General features: G+C 46.3%; 1 protein-coding gene across 2 annotated transcripts in view; it reads right to left on the bottom strand.

Moving 5' to 3' along the window:
• The window catches only part of LOC121541512 (unconventional myosin-XVIIIb), a 33,332-nt gene extending 10,555 nt beyond the window's left edge, over positions 1-22,777 (bottom strand). The window contains exons 1-32 of one of the 2 annotated variants that reach the window (XM_041850579.2): positions 22,614-22,777; positions 19,596-19,728; positions 17,987-18,124; positions 17,182-17,721; positions 14,788-14,851; positions 12,031-12,143; positions 11,684-11,851; positions 11,277-11,487; positions 10,999-11,141; positions 10,740-10,840; positions 10,577-10,640; positions 10,314-10,458; positions 9,911-10,081; positions 9,597-9,687; positions 9,216-9,408; positions 9,046-9,126; positions 8,735-8,855; positions 8,334-8,481; positions 7,974-8,157; positions 7,462-7,618; positions 6,926-7,101; positions 6,529-6,657; positions 6,163-6,306; positions 5,739-5,828; positions 5,501-5,620; positions 5,164-5,287; positions 3,557-3,681; positions 3,288-3,442; positions 3,073-3,196; positions 2,004-2,204; positions 1,762-1,872; positions 1,267-1,371 (exon numbers count right to left, since the gene is read on the bottom strand). In XM_041850579.2, the coding sequence (XP_041706513.1) occupies positions 1,267-1,371; positions 1,762-1,872; positions 2,004-2,204; positions 3,073-3,196; positions 3,288-3,442; positions 3,557-3,681; positions 5,164-5,287; positions 5,501-5,620; positions 5,739-5,828; positions 6,163-6,306; positions 6,529-6,657; positions 6,926-7,101; positions 7,462-7,618; positions 7,974-8,157; positions 8,334-8,481; positions 8,735-8,855; positions 9,046-9,126; positions 9,216-9,408; positions 9,597-9,687; positions 9,911-10,081; positions 10,314-10,458; positions 10,577-10,640; positions 10,740-10,840; positions 10,999-11,141; positions 11,277-11,487; positions 11,684-11,851; positions 12,031-12,143; positions 14,788-14,851; positions 17,182-17,721; positions 17,987-18,124; positions 19,596-19,634 (4,476 nt within the window). In that variant the 5' untranslated portion in view covers positions 19,635-19,728; positions 22,614-22,777. The remainder of the gene's footprint in view (positions 1-1,266; positions 1,372-1,761; positions 1,873-2,003; positions 2,205-3,072; positions 3,197-3,287; positions 3,443-3,556; positions 3,682-5,163; positions 5,288-5,500; positions 5,621-5,738; positions 5,829-6,162; positions 6,307-6,528; positions 6,658-6,925; positions 7,102-7,461; positions 7,619-7,973; positions 8,158-8,333; positions 8,482-8,734; positions 8,856-9,045; positions 9,127-9,215; positions 9,409-9,596; positions 9,688-9,910; positions 10,082-10,313; positions 10,459-10,576; positions 10,641-10,739; positions 10,841-10,998; positions 11,142-11,276; positions 11,488-11,683; positions 11,852-12,030; positions 12,144-14,787; positions 14,852-17,181; positions 17,722-17,986; positions 18,125-19,595; positions 19,729-22,613) is intronic. The other variant, XM_041850578.2, reaches the window with a different exon arrangement.
• Between the last annotated feature and the right edge of the window lie 300 nt (positions 22,778-23,077).

Raw genomic sequence — 23,077 nt, forward strand, 5'->3', positions numbered from 1 at the left:
TGAGACTAATCTCTTCAGTAGGTCCTATGATTGAGTGTAGTCTGGCCCAGGGGTGCGAAGGTGAACGACAAGTCACTGGAGTGACGAACTGCCCTTGCTATCTCTGCCTGGCTGGCTCCCCTCTCTCCACTGGTATTATCTGCCTCTGACCCTATTATGGGGCCTGAGTCACTGGCTTACTAGTGCTCTTAAATGCCGTCCCTAGGAGGGGTGCATCACGTCGTGCCAGGCTTTTTTAGCTATATTCCCTGTCTCAGCCTCCAGTATCTATGCTGCAACAGTCTATGTGCTGGGGGGCTAGGGTCAGTCTGTCCTATCTGGTAAAATGCTCCTGTCCTGTGTGAACTTAAGTCTCTCTCTCTCTCTCTCTCTCTCTCTCTCTCTCTCTCTCTCTCTCTCTCTCTCTCTCTCTCTCTCTCTCTCTCTCTCTCTCTCTCTCTCTCTCTCTCTCTCTCTCTCTCTCTCTCCAATTTGTTGCTGTGAGGGAGTTAGTGGGGCTTATGCATTGTACATGGGGAGGCAGAAACAGACTCTACATCTTCCTGGACTGACAGAGTGAGGAGGTGTTGTAGAGGCTTTCGGCTGCCTGCTATATTGGGTTTCTTTGTATTGCCTGTTGGTAGAAGTGACATGCTGAATTCATCACCCAAAGAGCATTACACTGGAAAAATCTATACTGCCCCAATGCCTGGACTGGAAAGCACACACACACACACACAAACACACACACACACAAGCACGCGCAAACGCAGTTGCGGCCCAGAGGCACGTCAATAGAAAGACCAGCATGATTCAACAGCACTTTAAGCCAATGAGATTGAGTTTGTGCAGCAGTGAGTGTGTGTTTGTGTATAAGGGTGTATGTGTGTGTGTGTATCAGCAGTCTGACCACAGTCTATCAATATGTAAATTCAGGACTGCACAGTTACTTTATCAGTGATAGCAGACCTGTCAATGCAGCATGCGGTGCTGTGTACTCTGTGGTGTTGATGAGGCCCCTGTCTATACTGAGAGCTAGTAATGTGTGTGTGTGTGTGTGTGTGTGTGTGTGTGTGTGTGTGTGTGTGCCTGCATATATATGTCTCTGTGTGTGTGTGTGTATGTACTGTGTGTGTGTGTCAGTGCGCACGTGTGCGTTTGTGTGTGAGTGTTTGTTTATGCGAGTGTATGTTTGTATGAGTACAGTATGTATTGTGTGTGTGTGTGCGTACATGAGTTTGTGTGTGCATTTGTTTGTGTGTAGTTTGTGTGAGTGTGTGTGTGTACCTGGTCACAGAGTGTCGCTATCAGTCCCTCCAGGTCGTGTTTCTCGTGGACGACCATCTGTTTCTCTTCATACTCCTGTTCCAACTGCATCTCCAGCTGACGCAGCTACAAGGCAATGAAAATAACCCTATTATAATTAACACAAATGAGCAAAGGAACCAGGTGTTTTAGAGGACATCGTGTAACCATGTTCAACAGTCAAACAAAGGAACCATGTACTTTATATATTAAACACAAAAACGATGTTTTAAGTGAGAAGTAGGCATGGATCTGAAGCAGGAAAAGAAAGGAAATGTACATGCCTTCACCCATGCTCTACGAAGGTTTTCCAGGATACGGCTTTGACCTACTACAGTAGCTATGTTGGTCTATTTTAATTCAAACAATATGTAGGCAGGTTGCTTAGGATTCAAATATTCTCAAACAGCTGACACTCAGCTAACTGTTCTAACCCTAAGCAGTGGTCCCATTCTGTGGTCAGTAGCGGTGACCTACCCGTCTCTGAGAGGACTTGTGTACGTCCTCTAACTCCTCCTCTTTATCCTCCAGCTCTTTAAGATGGATCTGTTTCATTCTCTCTATCTCCATCTCAAAACGCAGGTGTAACTAGAGCGGGAGGGGTGGACAAAGAGGGAGAGAGAGCAGATAGTTGAGTTCAGACATCCTGTAAATTAGTTTGTCTGTGTGAGTGAGTGAGTGTGCTATATGTGCGTGAGTGTGTGTGTGTTTATGCATACCTGCTGTGCCTGCTGTATCTTAGCAGTGAGCTTGGTGAGCTCCTCTCCTCTCTCATTAGTCTGGGTCTCCAGGAGGCGGAGCTGCTTCTTCAGGTCCGGCAGCGAATCAGAGGCCAGGTGAAAGGGCACGCTGAGGTCACGGATCTGGGCACACAGCTCCTCCTTCTGCTGTTGCACACGTACCACCTCCACCTGGCTCTCCTACACACACATACAGAAATCAGTACATGTAACCGGTGTGAAATGGCTAGCTAGTTAGCGGTGCACGCTAGTAGCGTTTCAATCGGTGACGTCACTCGCTCGGAGACCTTGAAGTAGTTGTTTCCCTTGCTCTGCAAGGGCCGCGGCTTTTGTGGAGCGACGGGTAACGGTGCTTCGAGGGTGACTGTTGTCGATGTGTGCAGAGGGTCCCTGGTTCAAGCCCAGGTAGGGGCGAGGAGAGGGACGGAAGCAACACTGTTACATTGAAGCTGCAATGTCTCAGAGCGAGTGACGTCACTGATTGAAACGCTACTTATGCGCACCGCTAACTAGCTAGCCATTTCACACCTGTTACATGCAGACACAGCAGAAGTTAATAAGGCTGTACCTACTGTGACAACTGTGTAAAAGAAGTGGATGTGGTTTGGTGAACTTCATGCCATGTGATTAGTAACCTTGCCTGAGACCTTAAACCTTGTGTTAACACCCAGACCCTCGGCTTCAAGGGATACTTTGGGAATTCGGCAATGAGGCCCTTTATCTACTTCCCCAGAGTAGATGAACTTGTGGATACCCTTTTTTTCAATTGTATTTTTATATTTGTCCAGTATGAAGAAAATAGGTCGTTTCGCAAGCCAATGCTAATTTGTGTTAGCAGATACCCATAGACTTCCTTCATACTGGACACAGAAACATAAAAATGGGGAAGTAGATAAAGTGTCTTATTGCCAAAATACCGTAGTATCCCTTCAAGCTCAGGGGGCTTACTGGGATAACACAGTCTTGAGTCTTGCAGACAGCCTGGATTCGAAACCCTGGACGATCACACTAACTGCACCTATGTTTTTGAAGAGAGAAATGCACATACCTGTAGGGTGCGTCTCAGGGTGTATATCTGTGCCCCCAGAGCAGTGCTCTCCTGAATAGCTTTATCCTTCAGTTCCCTCTCACTGTCTGCTCTTTCTAGAGCCTGGGTCAACTCACTGTCAAACCTGGAAACATACACACACACTTTTGTTTGAATGAAGCTCCGTATACACACACACACACACACACACACACGCACATCCCACAAACACACACCTCCTCTGTTTGCGATCCAGCTCGTGAGCGCGGCCTTGCAGGCTGTCAGTGAGAACGCGGGTGTCCTGGAGGTCAGAGGTGACACGGCGAACTTGCCGCTTCAACTCTGTGGCGCTCCTCTTAGACTGCTCCAGCTGGGCCTGTAGGGAACCCACCTAACCACCAGGGGGGGATAGAGTCAGAGAGAGAAGGAGAACATTGACTGTGTGTGAACGGTGAAGTATGCTGAGAAGTAGCGTTGTGTGTGTATGAGTGCGTGTGTTTTGTACCTTTGTGTCCAGCTCGAGACGTGTCTGTCTCTCTGCCTCCAGTCTCTCCTCTGTCTGTTTGTGTCGTCTCCTGACATACTCCACCTCAGTCTGGCAACACTCTAACTGTAGCGCCATCTCACTCTCTGTAAAGGGGGATGGAAACAGAGGGTCAGTGTGTGTGTGTGTGAGTGTGTGTGTGTGTGTAGAGAAGAGTCATGAAGAATCCCAATCACAACCCCTCCCTCCAGATTCCCCACACCTGTTCCCACAACAGTCCTAAAAGGCCAATCCAAACCCCTTAACCACCAAACCTTAAATCTCCTTTACTCAACCTCCATACAAACCCTCCTCCTATGTGACTCTGCTACAAACCAAGGTTAACAAAATAAAATAAAAACCATCATAAATTATGTTTACTTTTATAAAATAAAAGAAAGAATACTTTGTGCAAAAATTACTTTTTTTGTAATTGGGTTTTCGAGCTTCTGATTCTGGCAGTTTAATGCTGCCAGTAGATGGCAATGTTTCAAATAGGCCTAGCTTGTTACTATTACTAGCTATTACCAGAGAGGATAAGGCGAAGCGGGAGGATTACCTCCGCCCAAAATCTGTCCCCGCGAGATAAGCAGACCTTTTTGCATGGAGGTCTATGAGATTGTGTCAAATTACGTAAGGATTATTTGACCAAACGGAGTAAGTTGTTACAAATATACCGATAAGTTGGCTAGAATGGTCCCACCTGATCTCGTCTCCTCCCGCCTGCCTTCCATCTTTGAGGACATGTATTTTCATTGTTAGAGGGGTTAATTGAACATCTTATCAATATAATAGATACTCTTTGCTATCACTAGCTAACAACAGGGAAGAAGGGGGCAATAAGCAGACCAGAGTGGCCCCGCCCGAACAGAAAAATTAGCCAGTGAGATGTTTTGTTCTGGGGCGGGGGCAATAAGCCGAAAACGGTTGCATTCCTCTGCTCAGACGTTGCATGCATCAATCAATGGTTGCGTGCCAAGTCATCGACTGTGTCATCGACTGACAGATTGCTATAACATATGATGTGGTTAGCTGATACTTAAAATACCTGTCCAGGTGTTGTAAGATCAGTCAGGCGTCAGCAACGTCTAAACTCTGGAATGCGGCCTAACCAAAACCTATGACCATCACCTTGTTGATGCCCCCCAGTGGCATGAAGTGACATCCCAAAAAAACACAAACTATAGGCCTACAACACATAAATGTCTCCTAACCTCCCACACATAGGCTACTTTCTGTCCCTAACACGAAAACTGGAACTAAATAATATAAAAACAAAATATAACTGTTTTTATCAAACTGAAACTAAATAAAAACTAGAAAATCAAATCTGAAAACTGAAACAAATAAAAACAAATAGAAATGAAAACGAATATAAAATCACAAAACTATAACAACCTTGTAACAAACCCTCCCCCCATGTGACTCTGTGTTGCCTTTTCTGTGTTCCATTTATTCTGCATTCTCACTGATGCATCATGATGTCAGTATAACCCAGATCAGCAGTTAGTAACATCCAGTGCAGTCAAACCTTCAGTTCAGTGTGTGTGATTTTGACCTATTGTTCAATCAAAATGAAAGGCAGTTACCTATAGTAGTTCCCCAGCTTGTCCCTGTCAATGTCCTGGACTCTCTGCTCTGGACTTTCTGTTTCTCCTCCTCCAACTGTTTCTCCAGCATCTCCATGGTGACCTTACACTGGTCCATATGAGCCTGAGAGAAGGAGGAAGAGAGAGAGAGAGAGTGAGAGAGAATGAGATAACCTCACAGTGTATAATCTGTCGTGGCCAGACTATGTAAATTACGTGAGATTTTAGTTCTGGGTTAACCGAGATTACATACTGTATTATGTGACACAATTGTAATTGTGATGTGGGCCTTGAGTATATACAGAGATAGAGAAAGATATGTCTGTTCTAATACTACCTGTATTTCCTTGTTCTCCCTGGTGAGTCGTAGTCTCTCTCCTCTCTCCATGTCCAGCGCCTGACTGACAGCTTCACCACGGAAACGCTCGTCACTTAGTTCCGACAACACCGCCGTCACCTACAGGACACGCACACATCTTCACTCGCAACCAGAACTTTACCCACTGTCTTCAAACACTATACTGTCCCCCTAAACTTTACAATGTACTAACCCTATAACTTTACACTTTACCCACCTTGGTCTCCAGGATGTCAGTGGTCTGTCTCAGTTCGTTCCTATCCCTCTCAGACTTCTCCAGCCGTCGTCTCACAGCCATGATCTCATCCTGGGAAATCAAAGTATTTTACCACATCTTCTATCTCCAAATGTCCAATGTTAAAGCAAAGCGCTTGTAACTCTGTCTTTGAGTCTATTCAAAAGGCTTTGGACACTGGATCAAGTAGTTCCTGTTTGGCTCTGAATCATGAATGAACTAATGCCGCTTTATCTCTGAATCACTGAGTAGTCTCTTAATCAACTAATACCTCTTTAGTGCTGAATCACTGAGTAGTCTCTTAATCAACTAATACCTCTTTAGCGCTGAATCACTGAGTAGTCTCTGAATTAACTCATACTTCTTTAGTTCTGAACCACTGAGTAGTCTGTGAATCGATTCCTACCTCCTTGGCTCTGAGTCTCTGGTCGTCCATGTTAACGTCCAGTAGGGGGCGTACTCTACACAGCAGTTTCCACCAGCTCCACTTGGCCACCCGTCTCAGAGTACGGATGTTACTCTGGAAACACCTCACAGCCATCTGCTGCACCTGTATGGGAACAGACAGAGATACATCTGTGTTACACCTGCATCCCACCTACTGTACCTAACCACAATTATAGGGAGACACATTATAGGGTGACACCTTTATACCAGAGTCACTGAATGTGTGTGTTACACCAGCACCTAACCTAACACATTACAGCATGTTTCACCTGGGTTAGCAGTCAGGGGTTGGAGGTCACGGGTTAGAGTCATGGGTCAGACTCACCTTCATTTTGCGGTATTGTTGTCTAGCCAGGTGTCCCATACAGGCAGCCTGTAGCTGAACCAGCCAATCACTGACCAGCTTGTCTCTCTGCTGCTCCAAGTACTTTAACACACCTCGCTTCATAAACACCTGGGGAGGGGAGAGGAGGGAGAGAGAGAATGGGGAGAGACAAAGAGAGAGGGTAGCGAGAGAGAGAGAAGGGGGAAGAGACAGAGAGAGGGAGGGAGAGAAAGAGAGGGAAGGGGAGACAGAGAGGGAGAGAGAAAGCAAGGGAGCGAAAGAGACAGAGAGAGTGGAAAAATGAAGTACTGTAACTAGCTAAACTTCAGAGACACAGTGTGTCAGAGACTGACTCTAAGGAGCTCAGTTCTGTCAGAACAGAAGCTCTCTCTCTCACCCTGCCGGCTCCCAGTACGATACTCTTCTTGTCCAGATCCAGTTCTACCAGCAGCTCCTCCACTGCCTTCCTCTCATCTGGGGTGATGAAGACTGAACCATAGCGTTTCATGACCAGAGGAGACAGAGCCTGGAAACGACACCTAAAGTCACTCAGAGTCATGTGTTCTGGATAACCTGGGAGACAAAGAGAGAGGGGAGAGAGAGAGAGATATATATATATATATATATATATATATAAATAAGAGAGAGAGAGAGAGAGAGAGAGAGAGAGAGAGAGAGAGAGAGAGAGAGAGAGAGAGAGAGAGAGAGAGAGAGAGAGAGAGAGAGAGAGAGAGAGAGAGAGAGAGAGAGAGAGAGAGAGAGAGAGAGAGATAATAGGGTGGGTTGCAGCCTTCAGAACCATAAATATACAGGTGAGCACTATGTTGCCACCAAAATTCCCTTTATCAACTTGATAACCTGTGCAGAATGGCCAACACTACTAACCTGCACTGTGCACATGTATCTGAGGGCCAATTCTAGGCTAACACTAACCTGTGCGGTAGAGCTGCAGCGCGGGGAGGATGTGTGTAGAGTGCAGCTGGACCCTGAGAGCAGGGATATCAAAACCTCCGCTACCACTGTCTGTCTTAGCACACACACACTGCATGAACACTGGCCTGGCTCGACGAATCAGATTCAATAGAGCATCCTGGATGGAGGGGGAGGGAAGGAGGGAGATGGAGAAAAACATTCTCAGACAGACACAGTAGAAGTGTGGGATTAGAAGTGTGTATTTTACAGTATTACAGTACTTACAGCATGTAGTTTGACTGATTTACTGAGAGTGTGTATTAGGGTATTTACGGCCTGTAGTTTGACTGACATACAGTGGGAGTGTGTACTGGGGTACTTATGGCCTGTAGTTTGACTGATATACAGTGGGAGTGTATACTGAGGTATTTACGGCCTGTAGTTTGACTGATATACAGTGGGAGTGTGTATTAGGGTATTTACGGCCTGTAGTTTGACTGATATACAGTGGGAGTGTGTATTAGGGTATTTACGGCCTGTAGTTTGACTGATATACAGTGGGAGTGTCTGCGTATGGCGGCCATTCCTCCACTGAATGTCTTTCTGACAGTGCCACTCCTCTGTAGTGAGCGCTGGCTGCCCCCCTCCACCCCTCCCAAACCACGACACAGAGGGGGCACAGAGGCACGGGGGCCGAACAGCATTTTCACTACCCCACTGGAGAGGAAAGGGAGCAAGAGAGGGAGAGAGAGGGAAAGGTTGAAGCCAAGATTCATTCAAAAAATGGTAAGGCACACGTCAATAATACACGTTTAGTAGATCTGAAAGAGTTGGATTGACACAATATGGTAATAGGCCAAGGAGAGGTGGATCTGAGATTGGGTAACACTTACACAGAGGAGTTCTGCAGCAGTGAGATGGCATTGAGAGCAGATGGGTTGCTCTGAACCAGGCTGAACCATCCAGTCATGTCGTATCTGACTGGGTCAGAACCCATCAGGTGGCTCACCTCACACTGCATGGGCTGCTCACACTGACGCACTGAGGAGTGAAACCAGATATTAGAATTCAACTTCTACACTACCATACAACAGAATTACATGTCCACTGCTGACACAATATCTTCTGTATCACTGAAACAGACAAAAACACGGACATACACACTCTGGCCCAAACTCGTATTTTTGCACACAGTCACACACAAACAAACACTTCACCCTTTTCTCTCTCTCTCCCCCCTCCACTCCCTCTTTCTCTTTCTCTCGCTCCCCTCACCCATCTCCCCCTGTCTCACCAGTGGAGCTGTAGTACTGGCAGACTCTCTCCAGGACAGTGTTTTCTGTTGATCCCGGAGTCACCATCTCCTCATCTAGAACCCACAGCAGTCCTCTGGGGTCTCCCTCCGCCCCTCGCACCTAACACACACACGGACATACACACCATGTCCATCTGGTGATGCCAATCTGTGCCCGGAACACTCTGGGGCACACTTGATGGCAGTGCTCCCAAAGGAGGCTGGGAGCTGTAGTCTGTTTAGACGGTCGGTCATTGACTTCTGCTGTGTATGTGTTAGGTACATGTAGCAGGGGGTTGTGTATGTATTACCTGTAAAGCAGGCTGGTCTATGGAGGACACAACCTCAGTAGGACTGGTCTCTGGAGCTTCAAAGTCTACTGGAACCTTCTCCTGGAACAACAGTACAGATTACATTACATGAGCGTGTGTGTGTGTGTGTGTGTGTGAGTGTTTAAAGGTGTGTGTGTGTGTATCTGTACCTGTGCATATCTGTCCAGTGTGTGTGTGAAAGTGTGTGTGTAGTAGTACTCCAGCAGTCTCTCTTGTAGGTAGTTGTGACAGAGTTCAGACCAGCCTGCAGCCCTCTCCTCTCCACTGTGTCTGGGGTTGCGGAGGCCTGGAGTGTCCACCACCATCACAGAGGCTAACGTCAGCTGCTGAGAGCTCAGAGCTCTGGGGAGAGACAGCAGGAAACACCCAGGCTTCAGGCCTAACACCTCACCACATATACTCAGGTCTAGATACTACACTGCATAAGGTGGCTCTACACTACAATTCTATCTGATGACTCTTGATACTCTGTGCCTGCACTTGTACTCTACTAGTCTTGAACAGGCAAAAATGTAAACGTGTGTGTGTACCTGTTGATGAGTGACACTATAGCCGTGAAGAGTTCTTCGTACAGTCCAGAAGCCATGCCATCTACACACTGAGTAGCACTCAACCTGGGACCTAGAGATAGAGATAGAGATAGAGAGAGAGAGAGAGAGAGAGAGAGAGAGAGAGAGAGAGAGAGAGAGAGAGAGAGAGAGTGGAGATGGAGATGGAGAGCAAGAGATGGAGAGAGAGAGAAAGGGATGGGTGGTTGGGAGCAGACACAGTGAGGCAGTGACACAGTGTGTGTGTGTGTGTGTGTGTGTGCATGCCTGTGTGCGAGTGCCTGTCTCCCTCTTACCATCCTCTGCATTTATAGTAGCGTGTCTCTCTCTGCCACCTCCGGTGGCTCTCTGCAGCAGCTGTCTGAGGTGGTGTTTGAACACGGCCGTGTGGAGCTCCTCCCCCTCACACCCCAACACACTGCTGGCCACCTGGGCACTGTCAAAACTCACAAACGCCCTACGCCCCACTGGGGTGAAGAGGGGATGAGGGCGGAGGAGAGGAGGAGGAGGGAGAAGAAGGGAGGGGGGTGGGGTGGGATACAAAACAGGGAGGGAAAAAGCAAAGAAGAGGAGGTTGGAAAAGAGAGAGAGAAAGTATTGGCATGGTTGTCATGTTTTCATACGTCCTACTAACAGCTACACTTCATAAAGTATCATATGGTATGGAGAGAGAGAAAGAGATGTTGGTACAGTCTATACCTTTAATGGCCCCCGCTGTTCCCAGATGGTATAACCCTGCCAGGACATGCCATATTGCTCGTTGCTCATCGGCTGAGAAACCCAGTGTTTCCATGGCAACCAGCAGCTTGGTGAAGGCCACTGACGCACGCTGCTTTTCTTCTACCTGACGGAGGGAGCGAAGGAAAGGATGGAGGAGAGGAAGATGGGCCTATTAGTTTCTGAGGTAGAGTAAGCAATATGGCCAAAAAATTCAAAAAAGGTTAGCAACACTTGCTGGTTACCTTGGTGGGAGCGACTATTCCAAAAGAGTTGGCCTCAGAGAATTGGTGCATCTGCAGCTCCGTCCTATCAGGAGGAGACCGGAAGTCATGTAAGAGTGTGTGTGTGTGCGCACGTGTGTGTGTGTGTGTGTGTGTGTGTGTGTGTGTGTGTGTGTGTGTGTACCTCATCTCTGTACTGAGTCCAGCCAGCATCTGGGAGAAGACCAGGAAGTTACTCTCTCCCTCCATCTTCTGACACACCCTCCACTTCTCTAACATCATAGTCTGGAGAAGAGGAGGAGAGAGGGATGAAGAAGGGAGGGAGAGGAGGGAAGACATTGAGACTATAATATGATACTGTACATATCATTAGAAGCAATATACTTGCATAACGGGCAACAATTTGTTTGTTTGTGTGTGTGTGTGTGTGTGTGTGTGTGTACCTGTAGGTGTCCAGCAGAGGCCAGTCCAGCGTGGTTGAAGTCCAGAGAGAGAACCATGGCGAAGCGAGACGAGGCGTCACTGTGCTGAGAGCTCACACACCCAAACGACCTCAGGATCGTAAACACTGCCTGGATACGCTCCACTGGACACACACACACACACCGAGAGATAACATTATACACACAGTGTGCTATTACTTCACACACTTCATAAACACACAAAGACTTCATATTACATTACACAACATGCACGCAACGCACACACACAAACCACTCACCACTGATGCTGTCTCCGGCGGTACCAGCCTGTTTGAGGAGTGTGTGTGTGAAAGCTTGGCAGGAGGTGGTCTTGCCCGTGCCACTGCGTCCCACCGCACACACACTCTGGTCCCTCCGCGTGCCCACCATGGAGACATACACATGCCTGACTAGAGCGGCCAGGGCAGGGGGAGCATCCCACACACTGTCCCCACGACGGGAGCGAGGGGTCTGGGGAGAGGAGACCACAACATTCCCTTATCATCTGGTTCCAATGGAACTACAGGAACATAACACCTAGTCAAGTTCTAGAGCACTAGTTCAGCTCCTATCACTGATGGACGAGAGAGTACACGCACTGGGTTTCCCGGCATGAATCACTCAGCAAGTGTACAGTGTATGTGTGTGTGTGTCTGTGTGTGTTCACCTTTCCGTGTTGGTTCAGCGGCGGCCAGAAGTTGAGCAGGTTGGGTCCAGCGTGTGTGAGTGGCAGGCTGGCTTTAGCTCGACTGGTTAAAGTGTGGAGCGCTCCACACTCATTCACACTCTGTAGGTCACTCAAGTCCTCACACAGGTCCAACTCAGACGGATTCAACTGGAGAGAGAAAGCGAGAGGGACAGAGAGAGAAAGCGGTGTCAGGGGAGAGAGAAAGTGATGGAGAGAAATGGAGTGATGGAGAGAGAACGAGAAGGGAGATAGAGAGAAATAAAGATAGAGAGGAGAGAGATAGAATGAGAGAGAGATAGAATGAGGGAGAGGGAGAGAGAGAGTACCTTCTGGATGTCATGCTCCATGACATCATGCAGTGTTCCGTCTGACTCCATTCTGACTCTCACTAGGCCTGCTGGGAGATCTGGAGTTCCCTCGTCTGGTTTCAGCTGAGTGGCTGGAACACAGAACCCACCAATCACAGACAATCTCAGTATAAACCCACCAATTGGAAAGTCTCAGGACAAATCCATTAGTCACTTGAAGCTAGAATCCTTAGTTGCTACATCCATTTGTGGACTTATCAAACTAATTATATATGCCCATTAATAACACAACTTATAAATGCCTCATGAGCTTAGCTCAACTGTCATACCCGATCAGAACCCAAAAATATAAGCTTGTTATACTCCAATGTTTGTAAACAAAGTAAATGTAAAGAAACACTGTATAGCCTCAAAACACTTTATAGCCTAGCAAACATTTAGAAAAAAAATGTGTTTGAACAGATACAATGCTATTTCACAGTAAACAAACTAACAACAGATTTTCAGCATGCTTATAGGGAAGGGCATTCAACATGTACAGCACTTACACAAATTACTGATGATTGGCTGAGAGAAATTGATAATAAAAAGACTGTGGGAGGTGTTTTGTTAGACTTCAGTGTAGCTTTTGCTGCTGGAAAAACGTGTGTGTTATGGCTGCTATATTGTGGATCGACAGTTACCTGTCCAACAGAACACAGAGGGTGTTCTTTAATGGAATCCTCTCCAACATAATACAGGTAGAGTCAGGCATTCCACAGGGCAGCTGTCTAGGCCCCTTACTTTTTTCAATCTTTCCTAATGACCTGCCACTGGCTCTGAGTAAAGCCTGTGTGTCTATGTATGCTGATGACTCAACACTATACATGTCAGCTACCACAGCAAGTGAAATCACTGCAACACTTAACAAAGAGCTGCAGTCAGTTTCAGAATGGGTGCAAGAAATAAGTCCTAAACATTTCAAAAACTAAAAGCATTGTATTTGGGGCAAAGCATTCACTAAACCCTAAACCTCAACTAAACCTTGTAAAGAATAATGTGGAAATTGAGCAAGTTGAGTAGAGTAAACTGCTTGGAGTAACCCTGGATTGTAAACTGTCATGGTCAAAACATATTGATGCAACAGTAGTTAAGATGGGGAGAGGTCTGTCTGCTCTGCGCTGCTCTGCTTTCTTAACAACGCTATCAACAAGGCAAGTCCTACAGGCCCTAGTTTTGGCGCACCTGGACTACTGCCCAGTCGTGTGGTCAGGTGGCACAAAGAGGGACTTAGGAAAATTACAATTGGCCCAGAACAGGGTAGGACGGCTGGCCCTTAAATGTACATGAAGAGCTAACATTAATAACATTCATAATATGCATGCATGTCCTGGCTCAAAGTAGAGGAGCGATTGACTTCATCACTACTTGTCATTCTGAAAAGTATTGACATGTTGAATGCACCGAGCTGTCTGTTTAATCTACTAGCACACAACTCACACCCATACATACCCCACAAGACATGCCACCAGAGGTCTTTTCACAGTCCCCAAGTCCAGAACAGACAATGGGAGGCACACGGTACTACATAGAGCCATGACTACATGGAACTCTATTCCACATCTAGTAACTCATGCAAGAAGTAAAATTAGATTTAAAAAACAGATACAAATAGAACTTAGGGAACAGTGGAGACTGTGAAGCGACACACACATGCACAGACACATGATAACATACGCACACGTACACATGGATTTTGTGTGGTAGATACAGTATGTGGTAGTAGAGTAGTGGCCTGAGGGCACACACTTAATGTCTTGTGAAATGTATTGTAATATTTTTAAAATTGTATAACTGCCTTAATTTTGCTGGAACCCAGGAAGAGTAGCTGCAGCTAATGGTGATCCATAATAAATACAAATACAAAATACAAAACATGGTTAAAACTATAATTTTGATATCATGGATGGTTAGTCCTTGCTTTGAATTTGAGAGTGGTTACATTTCTCCGGGCCCATCCAGCTTTTTACCAAAACAGAGGCGGGGTGTCCGCTTTGTTATTGTTTCAGTTAAGGATTCCAGCTTTAGAGGCACCAAAAGATGAGTTTGATGATTATCATTAACAGGGAGACATTCTTATATGTTGAATTAAGCACTGTATATTTGTCCCAACATGATTTCATGTTTCTGTGGAGAAAAACTAAGTCATAGTGGAGATTTCCTGGTTGTGGTTCTAGTCTGTATTCTCAATATTATTCTCACAGCACAACTAAACAGGGATTACCAGGGTTTATGTCTCAGGGGATTAAACTCTGATATGCATCCCTAATCTCTGATCCCCCAGTGTGAGTGTGTGTGTGCGCATGCGTGTGTGTGTGTGTGCATGTGTGTGTGTACCAGGGTTCAGAGGATGTGTGTGTGGGTATATGAAAATCAAATGGGATTAATGCTGGCTAGATGTTCTAGCCTAACGACTCACACTAAATTCTTCCACTGCTCTGTTGTTCACTACATACTTTAGTCTGAGACTGCCATCATTGAAGTTGTTTGTGGTGACGATGGGCGTTGTACAAAAAAAAGTCATCAGCGATTGGATATTCTTTAAGCAATCAGAGAATCAAAGCCAGTGAAGAATTTTCAATCCGCTGCTTTAGCCACGTGTGTTCTGGCTCCCGCAGTATTAAGGGTTGGATACAAAAGCACAGTGCTAAAGCAAGGTACTATTAATACACCAACCAATGCCACCCAACACCTCAGGACACACACAGTCTACCACATTACATTACCACCACTTACCGAGGCTAAAGCCCTCCTTGTGGACGTACCACACATTCCCAACTTCATACCACACATCCCTCACCTGGAAGAGAGAGAGAGAGAGAGAGAGAGAGAGAGAGAGCGAGAGAAAGAAAGAAAGCGGGAGAGAGAGAAGGGGGGGGGATGCACAATCATATGTACAGTTGAAGTCGGAAGTTTACATACACTTAGGTTGGAGTCATTAAATCTCGCTTTTCAACCACTCTACACATTTCTTGTTAACAAACTATCGTTTTGGCAAGTCGGTTAGGACATCTACTTTGTGCATGACACAAGTGGTCCTCAAGTAGTCCTCTGTAGCTCAGCTGGTAGAGCACGGCGCTTGTAACGCCAAGGTAGTGGGTTCGATCCCCGGGACCACCCATACACAAAAATGTATGCACGCATGACTGTAAGTCGCTTCGGATAAAAGCGTCTGCTAAATGGCATATTATATTATTATTAGTAATTTTTCCAACAATTGTTTACAGACAGATTATTTCACTTATAATTAACTGTATCACAATTCCAGCGGGTCAGAAGTTTACATACACTATGTTGACTGTGCCTTTAAACAGCTTGTAAAATTCCAGGCTTTAGAAGCTTCTGATAGGCTAATTGACATCATTTGAGTCAATTGGAGGTGTACCTGTGGATGTATTTCAAGGCCTACCTTCAAACTCAGTGCCTCTTTGCTTGACATCATGGGAAAATCAAAAGAAATCAGCCAAGACCTTAGAAAAACAATTGTAGACCTCCACAAGTCTGGTTCATCCTTGGGAGCAATTTCAAAATGCCTGAAGGTACCACGTTCATCTGTACAAACAATAGTACGCAAGTATAAACACCATGGGACCACGCAGCCGTCATACCGCTCAGGAAGGAGACGCGTTCTGTCTCCTAGAGATGAACGTACTTTGGTGCGAAAAGTGCAAATCAATCCCAGAACAACAGCAAAGGACCTTGTGAAGATGCTGGAGGAAACAGGTACAAACGTTTCTATATCCACAGTAAAACAAGTCCTATATTGACATAACCTGAAAGGCCGCTCAGCAAGGAAGAAGCCACTGCTCCAAAACCGCCATAAATAAGCAAGACTACGGTTTGCAACTGCACATGGGGACAAAGATCATACTTTTTGGAGAAATGTCCTCTGGTCTGATGAAACAAAAATAGAACTGTTTGGCCATAATGACCATCGTTATGTTTGGAGTAAAAACGGGGTCGCTTGCAAGCTGAAGAACACCATCCCAAACGTGAAGCAAGGGGGTGGCAGCATCATGCTGTGGGGGTGCTTTGCTGCAGGAGGGACTGGTGCACTTCACAAAATAGATGGCATCATGAGGAAGGAAAATTATGTGGAAATATTGAAGCAACATCTCAAGACATCAGTCAGGAAGTTAAAATTTGGTTGCAAATGGGTCTTCCAAATGGACAATGACCCCAAGCATACTTCCAAAGTTGTGGCAAAATGGCTTAAGGACAACAAAGTCAAGGTATTGGAGTGTCCATCACAAAGCCCTGACCTCAATCCTATAGAACATTTGTGGGCCGAACTGAAAAAGCGTGTGCGAGCAAGGAGGCCTACAAACCTGACTCAGTTACACCAGCTCTGTCAGGAGGAATGGGCCAAAATTCACCCAACTTATTGTGGGAAGCTTGTGGAAGGCTACCCGAAACGTTTGACCCAAGTTAAACAATTTAAATGCAATGCTACCAAATACTAATTGAGTGTATGTAAACTTCTGACCAACTGGGAATGTGATGAAAGAAATAAAAGCTGAAATAAATCATTCTCTCTACTATTATTCTGACATTTCACATTCTTAAAATAAAGTGGTAATCCTAACTGACCTAAGACAGGGAATTTTTACTAGGATTAAATGTCAGGAATTGTGAAAAACTGAGTTTAAATGTATATATATATTCCGACTTCAACTGTATTCTACGGCATGCAGTGTGTTCTTTAGAAGGTGAATGTTTCACTGTGTGTATGTTCCAGGACGGCAGGTAGCCTAGCGGTTAAGAGCTACATGAAAACAATCTGTTGATGTGGACTTGAGCAAGGCACTTAACCCTAATTGCTCTTGTAAGTCACTCTGGATAAGAGCTTCTGAAAAATGAGTAAAATGTAAGTGTGTGTGTCTGGCATGTGTGTCTATCAATGCACATGTGTGTGTGTGTAACAGGCCTGCTACACTGGAAGAGTACCTCTTGCAGGGAGTGAGAGACTGCGGCTTCATAATGTGTCTCGTGCTCTACAAAACATGGAGCTAAAAAAAACTACTTTGCGACGCCCCAGTGTAGCAGGTATGCAGGCCTAAGTGAGTTTGTGTGTGTATAGCATGTATACAGTACGTACGTATCTTATGACATGACCACGTGACATCATACCTCTTTCCTCTCATGTTCTGTTATGGCGATGTCTGCTTGTTGCCCCTCAGGCTCCTGTCTCTCCTCTATCACTCCCTCTTTCTTCTTCTCCTGTTCTTTCTGCTGATCTTTCTTTCCCTCCATCTTTGGCATCTTGACATCATTTGTTGGCTTCTTGGTATCATTTGTCACCTTTTCTTTCCCTGACTTCACTTCCTGCCCCTGCTTCAGCAGCTCTGATTTAATTTCCTGTTTCTGCTTCAGTTGTTCTGTTGTAATTTCCTGTTTCTGCTTCAGCTGCTCTGATGTAATTTCCTGTTTCTGTTTCAGTGGCTCTGGGGTCACTTCCTTTTTGGCTGTCTCCCCCAGGGGCGGGCTCTTGAGTTTGGGGGAGAGGATTCGACGGGGCGTGGAGGTCTTGAGATCTGATTGGTTGGAGTGGCGGCCTCGCTCTCCGTTGACCAACTGCTCATTTCGCAGGGCCATCTCGGCCTCTAGGATTGGTGGAGTTTGGTCCGGGAGGAGGAACTGCTGCACCAGGTTGTCACTCAGTTTACTGGGCTGGAAAGAAACAAGATGGACGTCACCACAGTATGTCAAAACATAAGGCAACGTGCTGCCTTTACTTCACCCTTGGCTGACTTGCTATCGTCCCAGGTTATGCCCACCACTATCTGTCTCTCTACCTCCACCCCTTTCTTTTTCCACATTATCCTTTTTAATCGCTTGTTCCTATATTTCTGTTTCCCTCTTTGTCTCTTCCATCCCTCTCTCTCTACCCTCTCCTTCCATTCCACTCTCTTTCACTCCTTCATCTTTCTCTTACTGCCTTCTCTTCTTTGGCCTCAGGTTCTTTTTGTTTGGTCTCCTTCTCTGTCTCTCTGACCAGCTGTTTGAGGAAGCCTCCCGGTAGGGCCGACAGAGGAGGGGGGGGAGAGGTGGGCTCTTCCTTCTTCTCCTTTATCTGTAGAGTGGAAAGGAGGGACGGAGAGGGTAAGACAGATATGACACACACAGGCCCTGTTCGAATGCAACTGTACAAATTCATCCTTCATCCTTGAAGAAGAAGGGGATGTATTTTCACTAGGGCTGTCAAACGCAAAATAAATGTCAGCGAGTTAATTGCAGGATTTGCTGTGATTAATCGCAAACTCAGAATTTGCTCAAATTGAGCTGTAATTTACAACTTTTCATACAAAAAGCATTACAAGAATATTGACGTCTTGAATCTGGTAAATTGATAAAACACACTTTCTTTAACCTCAATGCCAACTTGTTTTGACATGGCACTGTTGTTTTTAGCTGTATAGAATTGTGGATGTTTTCAGTGTATTTTAAACACTGCGATAAAAATAAAAAATTTAATCCACTAAAATGTTCTCGAGTTAACTCTGACAGCCCTAATTTTCACAGCATTTATTTGAACTGGGCCACAACCCAATGTTTACATGCAGACTCAGATTTACTGTTAGAAATAGATGCAATACAGTCTACAGCAAAGGCTCAGCGGCTATATACTGTGACAGCAGTACACAGACATATACAAATACATACACAAACACGTACAAATACAAAAACACACACAAACACAAACATACACGCACTCATGCTAGTGTGGAAGAGCAATTATCATCTACGTTTAGGACTGCAGTTCACAGAGTTTCCTCTTGTCCACTGACAGGTGTGAATTACATTTATATTTTTTATTAGGTCATTTAGCAGACGCTCTTATCCAGAGCGACTTACAGTTAGTGAGTGCATACATTTTTCATACTGGCCCCCCGTGGGAAACGAACCCACAACCCTGGCGTTGCAAGCACCATGCTCTACCAACTGAGCTACAGGGGGGCCCTGTAGCTCAGTTACTGACACATATCATATCAACTGTATGTAATAATGACTTAACTAGTGCATGACCGGTTTATTACTGGTTTATTAATAGCAGAGGTGGTATGGTCAGTTTAGATTAGACCTGCTGTTACCGTGGAGACGAGAGGACAGAAAGGTCAGTAGGACAACTCTCCTATCTCTCCTGTTCTCTGCTCAGGGGTGGTCGAAACAGATTACTCATCCATTTTAATGATAATACATCCAGTAGAATATAGGAATTAAAAAGAGATGGGTGATAGAGAGAAGAGTGAATGAAATATGAGAGAGGGAGAGAGTGTGTGGTGCTCTGGTTACTGTAGGCACACACAGGAGTGGTTGTATTTGCAGATGGAACATTCAAAGCAGTGTGGGACATACAGTAGCCTACACACAAAATGACATATCCAGAACACACACAGGCTGATCATTCTAGAATACACACAACATGAAGACTCACTAGAACACACATTAAGGGAACACACACGACTCTAGAACACACAGAGTGAGGATCATTCCAGACCATTCTAGAACAGTAATGCTTCATGCCACATCATCTCTGCACCTCCCTTCTGCTCCCAGAGCTTTAAGCGTGAGGACAGCGCCATGACAATGGCTGCTGGGGGAGGGGTCAAACAGTCAGAGGTCAGCCAGATGTGATGTCAGAGTGGGGGCGGGACAACACAGAAACAGTGATTCAACCTGAGGATGGAGAGAAACAGGAATGAGAAAAAGAAATAGGTTTCTGGTGACGTATTAACTGATGTGAACTTACAAGTTGACAACACATGAAACACCTCACGATGTGGTGGAATACATGACAGGTGGCAGATCACTCAACACCACTAAACAAACACACACAAACGAGCTGTCTCTCAGAAATATTAGTCCTTCTAGTGAAGTCATATGCACATACACACACTCAAATATCTGTACAACTGCACAACCTTTCACAAACTACTGTTTCTTCTCCCACCCAACACACTCCCAACCCGGGTCTCACGTACGGCTCTCAAGCCCTCTCCTCTCCAGTTTCAGCCTGACTCAGCTGTCCGTTCCATTGGGCTTCTCACACACACACCTCTGGGCCCCTGGCCTGTGCCCCTCAGGACCTTACAGACACACACGCTACCTCTGGGCCCCTGGCCTGTGCCCCTCAGGACCTTACAGACACACACACACACCTCTGGGCCCCTGGCCTGTGCCCCTCAGGACCTTACAGACACACACACACACCTCTGGGCCCCTGGCCTGTGCCCCTCAGGACCTTACAGACACACACACACACCTCTGGGCCCCTGGCCTGTGCCCCTCAGGACCTTACAGACACACACGCTACCTCCAGCACCTGCCTGGAACACCAGCAGACATGGACAGACGGAGACCTGTACAGAATCTCAGTTGGGTGAAGGGCAGCTCAGGTGGTGTGTGGTAGGAAGGAGAAAAGTGGTGCCTGGTTTTATGCAAGTATTGGGTCTAGGGATGGACACACACGAAGACATACCTGTTGTGGACAGTCTCGAAGCAACACAACACCAATGAAGCCTACGCCAACTAATCTCTGAGTGATGTAGGTTATGTAGGTTAGTATGACAGTCAGACCACCATCTTAATAGATATTTATACTTCAGTGTTAACCTGTTGATTCACCATAACACATTTCTGGGTGATATGTCAATCAAATCAGATCACATTTTATTTGCCACATGCGCCGAATACAACAGGTGTAGACATTACAGTGAAATGCTTACAAGCCCTTAACCAACAATGCAAAGTAAAATAGATTAAAAAAGTGTTAAGCAAATAACTAAAAAGCAGCAGTAAAATAAAATAACAGTAGGGAGGCTATATACAGGGTGGTACCAGTGCAGAGTCAATGTGTGGGGGCACTGGCTAGCCGAGGTAATTGATGTAATATGTACATGTGGGTAGAGTTAAAGTGACTATGCATAAATAATAAACAGAGTAGCAGCAGCGTAAAAGAGGGGGATGGGGTGGGGGGGATAGTAAATATTGTCCGGGTAGCCATGATTAGCTGTTCAGGAGTCGTATGGCTGTTAGAAGCTGTTGAGAAGGTAGAAGCTGTTGAGAAGCCTTTTGGACCTTGACTTGGCGCTCCGGTACCGCTTGCCGTGCGGCAGTCTATGACTAGGGTGGCTGGAGTCTTTGACAATTTTGAGGGCCTTCCTCTGACACCGCCTGGTATAGAGGTCCTGGATGGCAGGAAGCTTGGCCCCAGTGATGTACTGGGCCGTACGCACTACCCTCTGTAGTGCCTTGCGGTCGGAGGACGAGCAGTTGCCATACCAAGTGCTGATGCAACCAGTCAGGATGCTCTCGATGGTGCATCTGTAGTACTTTTTGAGGATCTGAGGACCCATGCCAAATCGTTTCAGTCTCCTGAGGGGGAATAGGCTTTGTCGTGCCCTCTTCACGACCGTCTTGGTGTGTTTGGACCATGATAGTTCGTTGGTGATGTGGACACCCAGGAACTTGAAGCTCTCAACCTGTTCCACTACAGCCCTGTCGATGAGAATGGGGGCGTGCTCAGTCCTCTTTTTTTCCCTGTAGTCCACAATCATCTCTTTTGTCTTGATCACATTGAGAGAGAGGTTGTTATCCTGGCACCGCACGGCCAGGTCTCTGACCTCCTCCCTATAGGCTGTCTCATCGTTGTCGGAGATCAGGCCTACCACTGTTGTGTCGTCGGCAAACTTAATTATGGTGTTGGAGTCGTGCCTGGCCATGCAGTCATGGGTGAGCAGGGAGTACAGGAGGGGACTGAGCACGCACCCCTGAGGGGCCCCCGTGTTGAGGATCAGCGTGGCAGATGTGTTGTTACCTACCCTTACCACCTGGGGGCGGCCCGTCAGGAAGTCCAGGATCCAGTTGCAGAGGGAGGTGTTTAGTCCCAGGATCCTTAGCTTAGTGATGAGCTTTGAGGGCACTATGGTGCTGAACGCTGAGCTGTAGTCAATGAATAGCATTCTCACGTAGGTGTTCCTCTTGTCCAGGTGGGAAAGGGCAGTGTGGAGTGCAATAGAGATTGCATCATCTGTGGATCTGTTGGGGCGGTATGCAAATTGGAGTGTGTCTAGGGTTTCTGGGATAATGGTGTTAAGCAACCGTTTAACTGTGTCAGATCTAACAGTGCCGCCATAACGCTGTGTCCATGGCATGTTCACGGGAACAGTGGCTCAACTCCAGTGGTTTCCAAACTTTTGTCTCCCACCTGAAGCAATTCTAATTTTCTTGTGACCCACCAAATCAACACAACTATGACATTACAGTAGCTACAACACTGTCAACCCAGACAGAATTGGCCATGACCTGACCCAGTCTCTGTTCTATTCTGTCTGAAACAGCAGACTAGTGGCAAAGTCACAGTCAGGCAGCTACTGTACCCCTCTCCCTTGTCCTCCCTTACCCTCTCTTTTCTCTCCCCCTCTCTTTCCCGTCCTATCCTTTTCCCTTAACCCTCTCTCCCCTATCTGTCCATCAGTCCACCCCGGGCTCTATAAATAAAGTTATGAGAACAAACTCTGGCATTTCACAGAAATACATACTAAAACACACAAACCACCTACCTTATGATGGAACTCAAAATGTACTGGTTTATAATCCCAATCCTGCGAGGCCAAAGCGAGAGGCTCACTGTCCCACCGTCAAACAGACACACACACAGACACACACATTCAGACGAGCCGAGTTGGGCACTCAGCAATGCAGTCAGAAATAGTGTGACACAGACAGCATCTCTCTCTCTCTCTCTCGTTCTCTTACTCCCACACACACACACACACACACACGAGGCAGCTTGCATGCCAACAGATTGCGCTATAAATATAGTGGGACTGGTGGGTAGGGGATACTACCCTGTTAGGAAAACAGGACGCTAGTATATGACAGGGGGGAGAATACAGTTGGGGGAAAAGCAATGAGGTAAGACAATGTTGTAGCAAACTACCATTCACCCTGTGTCTTGATTTGCCTAAGGTTTGGACTCTAGGCCTAAACAAACCAACAGATAAATAGCATGCAAAAACTGAGG

The sequence above is a fragment of the Coregonus clupeaformis genome, chromosome 27 (genome assembly GCF_020615455.1).
Source record: "Coregonus clupeaformis isolate EN_2021a chromosome 27, ASM2061545v1, whole genome shotgun sequence".
NCBI lineage: Eukaryota > Metazoa > Chordata > Actinopteri > Salmoniformes > Salmonidae > Coregonus > Coregonus clupeaformis.